Below are 6,000 nucleotides of genomic sequence, written 5' to 3'. Positions count from 1 at the left end.
ATATTTAAGTTCTTGATTTTATTTATACTATGTGTAATAATAATATAAACTATATATAGGGTGGTGAAGAAGTTGCTTTAATATCAATTAGAAGACTTCACTGATCGGTGGCATATGAGGTTTATAATAAAGATCCCTCAACATTAGTTGGAAGGGAAAGACTTGAACAAAAGATTTTGAAAGTTCATATAGAAGTAGCTATAGCACCAAATGAGACCTTAATAAGATGCTATAGTAATATGAGGTTAATTGGAGATGCCACTACAAAAACAATAGCTTGGCCTTCTTACTTAGTAAAATTTTATACATTAAGTATAGGTTTATTGTATAATTTTCTTTATTTAATCTATGAATTTTATTTCACTTTTTTAGGTCAAACCACAATAAAGGTGAAATACAATAGCAATACCTTAAATTTTGGATGTGTTTGGTGTTTTAAAATGTCATTGAATTACTTTATTTTGATATAATTACACTTGGATGATTGCTATATAAATGAATGATTCTAAGTATGGCATAATATTAATCTTTTTAGATAGTTGTTGACGCATATACTTCATAGACACTTTTGTATTTTCCTTTGAAAAGTCAATATAGATATTATTTATGAACTTTTGTTCTTATAGTTGTCTTTATTATATATATGATTTTGTTGATATGAAGTAGAAAATAATAATATGTTTTATTATATTATCATAGGATATTTGAATTTAGCATAATTATAGTGCTAAAAATTTTTTAAATAAATAATAAAATAAAATAAATTAATTTTACTAGCCTTTTTGTAAATGCCACTAAAATTTGTATAGCCAAACACCTTCATCGGCATTTATATAATTGCCGCTAGATATTTACTGGCATTTTGGAAAACATTACTAATTTATTGATTGCTTTTACCGGCGTTTGATAAAATGCCCCAATTAAATCTACACCGACATTTAGAAAATGTCACTATATATTTAGCAGCATCGATAAAATGCCACTAAATGTTACAGCATATAGCCACTATTTAAAATTTTTAGCGGCATATGTTATATATCACTAAATATTATAGAAATGCCAGTGTTGCACAACAACGACTCGGTAGTTCGTGAAATGCCAGTGTTAATCTATAGTGACATTTTGTACATTTTTAATGGCATTTCGTGACTGCTAGTATAGCTTGCATTTCCTGTTGTGCATATATTTTAATCTAATTTGTACAACTCAATTAAATGTGATTTTCTCTATGAATTTATCAATACAGAAATATTGCTCCTAGATGATGAGGTGAGCATTCACGCAAGTTGACAAAAGATATTCCTTCTCTTGTTGAAGCAGATCGATCAGGCATAGTAAAATTCACTAGATTGACAATTCTCAAATAATATCAACATATTACGTAGTAAAATTCACATTTAGAACAGAGTAAAACAGGCAACACAATTTGATTGGTATATAATTAATAAAGAAGATGTCTAGGTATATAACATCTGATACATGCTTCGAACATCAAGTCCCACATGAGATCCACGTTGGGATCGTTTTATTGGATTTGTAAACCACACAATACGAACAAAATATATCGAATCAACCATAGCATCTAATGGGGTCATTGCATCCTTTCTTTGATGATTGTTTTGCTCCTCCACGACCACCTTTCTCAAGGTATTGCTGATGATATTCTTCTGCTCGATAGAATGCCTTTGCTGGTACAATCTCAGTCACAATCGTCTCCTTTACCTCCCTTTGCTTTGCTTCCTTGGATTCCTTAGCAAGCTTGGCCTGCTCCTCATTATAGTAATAGATACCAGACCGATATTGCGTACCAACATCGTTACCCTAAGAAATTGAACAAAAGAAAAGAATAACTCTACTGTTAAAAAAGGAATATCATAATTAGAAACATTATTGCCCGCACAACCAATATTATCATTGAAAATTATATATTTTAAATAACGTGTTTCTAGAACTGTAGAATCACCTAAGAGCTCATTTCCTTTTTCTAGCAAGCAACATTATCATTAGAGAAACAAAATATTATTATGTCAAAAATGTTAACAATCATTTCAGATTGTCAATTAGAAAATAGGATGTTAATTGAAAATTTCTCTTAGAAAATGTAGCGTGCTATTTAAACCTAGCTAAAGATAGAATATAATTTTGCCAGGAAAAGCTTGAAATTTCTTAGAAGCATCCATGAATAAATCTGCAGAAATATGATTTTCCTTCCTCACCTCATGTAGCATCTTAGAAAAATTCTTCAAGCTTGCCAACCACAAAATAGAAATGAACTTGCGCTCTAAAACCAATAAATTTTGCATAAAATCTAAAGCGTCATTTTATAGCTATATGTACAAAATAGATTGAATCCAAAAAGATTTAATACTTGCATAAAATCTTTCAAGTATCTATTAATTTGCTAGTCTGGGACTTAGTTAAGAGGATAGGTGATATGGATAAGGCCAAAGTCCATTTAATAAATTAAGAAGGAAGATCGATTTCTTGTTGTGGAAGAGTACAGCATATGCTCGCGAGATGGAAATGTAAAACTTTATCTCTAGGGGGGAGTTATAATCTTTACATAATCTCTATCAAAGAGCAAAACATCTTGGTTTAGAAAAAACTTGTCAGGAAAGGGCTAGAATTTTTTTAAGCTGAATATAAAGGAGGAGAATAAAGAATATAAATTGAGAATCACAAGAACTTAGCAAAATAAGAAGCTTAGGAGAGAGGGATTTTGGTTTTAAAAGTATATGAAATACGCTCTATCGATAAATTGGTTATGAAAATTGAGACCTGATCTTGTATATCATGTAGTTATAAGCAACACTTATCATAAACAGATATTAAGAAGCATCCGGTTTGAGAGATTCATGTTAAAGTTTTCGAATAGAACAAAGATAACATCCTTACAAAATGCATGGCTATGATCTTCCTAAATCTATAATCTTATCATAATTCATAAGACAAGATATTACCCACCCAAAGAAGTTCGTCCAGTTCTTGGCTGAAAAATGTGTTCTAACTTTTATAATAATAAGAGAAACGGTCAACTTTTATAATTGAAGCAATTTGAGGGTCATCAAAACTACTCCCGGAAGAAATTCTAATCGAAATGTCAACATCAGGTAGTCAAAAATCATGAACAAGTAAAACTTAGACCATCAACGAGTTGTGATTTTGAAAAAAATAAAGGCTTAATTGTACTCTGTCTTTCTATACTTTGACCATATATCATTTTGCTCTCTGTACTATAAAAGCGTACAAATAATTTTATAGACTTTTAAAATGCTACAACCCTTTAAATACCTTTAACAGAAGCCTTAAAATTACCTTTCTATCCCTTTATAGTTAGAGAAAATTTTTAGGGTTTATCAGTTGAATATATAAATTTACCTATCTACCCTTATCTACCACCAACCCACATCGCCAGTTGAGAAAATAGAGGACAATTAAAACCCATCGTTTTCCTTTCTCATCCTATCTTCTTCTTTTCTTCTTCCCCTCTTCTTCCCCTCTTCTTCCTCTTTAATATGCTATTCCTCTACATAACTTTCTTTGAACCCTTCTCTCTCAAAGATGCCTAGATACTCAAGCACCAGAGAGAACACATACATTCTTTGGTTTTAGCAAAGTGTAAGAGATGAGCTAAAGTTTGTATTATATAGGCCAGGTATTGTTCTCGTGTTAACAAGGAGATAGAGGAGTCTTTGCTATAATTAGAAATGGATAGTCTCCTTCCCAATTCATTTGTTGTATTATTTCTTATGAAGATCTAAATAAAAATACTTGGAAAAAAGATGGTTTGGAATCGATTCATCGTAGTAGCTTCTTTCTCATTACTTACCTAGCTTCTTCAACATCCAATGGTAATATTGAGAGTCATTTATATATGGTAAATATCATGTTTGCATATTTCTGTTTTGCTCCTTGGGTTGTAGGAAGTCTAATTTGATGAAGTCATTTTTTTTGGTACATAACAAAAGATAAAGTTAAAGGTGCAGATTTAACTAAAACATACTTGGGAAGAAAATGACATAGGAAAGAAGAGGGAAAGCATAAAGAAGATCAGGGTAAAACTGTCCAATTTTTTATTTTTTTTTTGTCTTCATAAGGGTAATTTAGTCTATCTGAAAATAATATAGTGTTCACATGCTTGGCACATAAATTTTAACTTACGAAAAGCTAAGAAATGAGTTTAGTTATAGTTTAGGAAGATATTTGTACGCTTTTATAGTATCGAGAGGCAAAGTAATACATGATCAAAGGTATTTGTATGCTTTTATAGTATCGAGAGACAAAGTAATACATGATCAAAGTACAACGGCATAAATATAATTATGCCAAAAATCAAAAGAAACGCATCTCATCTCCATTTTTTAGAATTTATATAAAACTATATTGCAGAAATTAATAAAAATATATACATTGGATCCAGCAAGAGAGGAGAGGAACCGACCTGGCGATTGATGGTGGTTGGGTCGTGGCGTGCCCAGAAGACATCCAGAAGAGTTGTATAAGGGCAGACATGGGGGTCGTAGTGCACGCGGACCACCTCGGCGTGGGACGTGTCGCCACGGCATATGTCCTCGTAGGTGGGGCCGGCCAGTTGGCCCTGGGAGTACCCCACCTCCGTCTTCTCCACCCCCTCGACTCGCTGGAATGCCAGCTCGACACCCCAGAAGCACCCGGCGCCGAACTGGGCCAGCTCTAGACCGGGCCGATCCGGCTGGTCCAAGTCCGGTGCTTGGGCAGGGTTCACAGTGCTCACCGCTCCTTCCATTTTTTTTCTTCTATCTCTCTAGATCTGATTCTCTCCCAGTCTTATGGTATATTTGTAGGGGAAGATAGGGTCTCGTAGCCGCCTTGCAAGTTGCAGGGTGAAATTTTCTCTTTGTTTTTTTTCGCTTTGGTGCGTTGTGATGTAACCGAGAGATTTGGAATTCGCTGCAAATTAATGAATGACTTTGAATAGGTCAATTGTAATAATCTTGTGTCCTTATGCTTCCTAATCATCTTATTTAAGTTTTAATATTATGCATATTTTATAATTGCAAGTTTGTGGATTGAAAACACTCTTGACGAAAGACTATATAGGGATTTGTAAGTACTTCATATTTGTTAGTATAATTATATGATATAGATTGATCCAATTTTGTTATATTTGTTGTTCTCTTATTTAAATTTTTACAATTTTAACTCGAATAATAAGGTTCTTTAAGTTTGATCAAATAGAATTAAAAAAATTAATATTTGCACTTTAGTTAATATCAAACGAGGATTAAGCACTTAAGATGAAAAGATTTAAGGTTTATAAAAGTAAGCTAAACTAAAGGACCCTGTAATTAATCCAATGAAATTTATTATGATAAGTTAGAACATGTTAATTATGGTATATTACACATATTAATTAATCTTAATGTATTGTCTAGCTTTCATATTTTTATAAATAATAAATGTGAAACATTTGCGGAAGCCCAATTAGCAATGGCTTTATTTTATTTTATTTAATGAAGTAAAAAACCTCTAGAACCTATACATACTGATGTATATGATTTGAAATTTATTCAAATTAGAAGTAGGAAAAAGGTTTTTTTTATTATTTTTATAGGTCATTACACAATAACTATTATTATATTTGATAAAAAAAAATAAAGATGAGGTATTAGAAATGTTTATATATTTCGAGACTAAGATTAAGAACCAATTGATATGATCTGAGTCTAATCAGATTGAATTATGAGGACATTGAGCTCAATAGATCGAGTTTATTTATCATTTAATTAATTCATGTTTATCTCTTATGTAAACATTTAAAACAAGTTTAGTTTGAAAATGTTTCTATTTCACGTAGAATGATAAGAAATAATCAAAATACGAAATACAAGACAGAATCAAACATAATAATTTTAACTTAGAAAAACCCCTTAGCAACCAACAGTAAAAAAACCATGAATCTCTTCCATGAGATCAAACCAAGCATTATAAAAATAATGGTTAAGAAATACTTATAACTCG

General features: G+C 31.5%; 1 protein-coding gene across 1 annotated transcript; it reads right to left on the bottom strand.

Annotated features, from left to right (window-relative positions):
* Nucleotides 1-1,415: 1,415 nt before the first annotated feature.
* LOC140771586 (peptide methionine sulfoxide reductase-like) lies at nucleotides 1,416-4,867 on the bottom strand. The gene is made up of 2 exons (XM_073113141.1): nucleotides 4,442-4,867; nucleotides 1,416-1,821 (listed from the first exon to the last, which is right to left on the bottom strand). Exons 1-2 carry the CDS (start codon nucleotides 4,763-4,765, stop codon nucleotides 1,570-1,572), a joined length of 576 nt encoding a protein of 191 aa, XP_072969242.1. The 5' UTR covers nucleotides 4,766-4,867; the 3' UTR covers nucleotides 1,416-1,569.
* Nucleotides 4,868-6,000: the final 1,133 nt, after the last annotated feature.

This window comes from Typha angustifolia, chromosome 12 (assembly GCF_048772165.1).
Source record: "Typha angustifolia cultivar Huaian chromosome 12, ASM4877216v1, whole genome shotgun sequence".
In the NCBI taxonomy this organism is placed as follows: domain Eukaryota; kingdom Viridiplantae; phylum Streptophyta; class Magnoliopsida; order Poales; family Typhaceae; genus Typha; species Typha angustifolia.
Note: the sequence above shows the minus strand (reverse complement) of the source record. Positions and strands in the feature narration are given on the sequence as shown.

Coding starts and splice junctions, on each gene's coding strand:
- LOC140771586 (XM_073113141.1), bottom strand. CDS start 4,765: ATGGAAGGAGCGGTGAGCACTGTGAACCCTGCCCAAGCACCGGACTTG. Junction 1,822..4,441: donor CAACCACCATCAATCGCCAG/GTCGGTTCCTCT, acceptor TCAATTTCTTAG/GGTAACGATGTTGGTACGCA.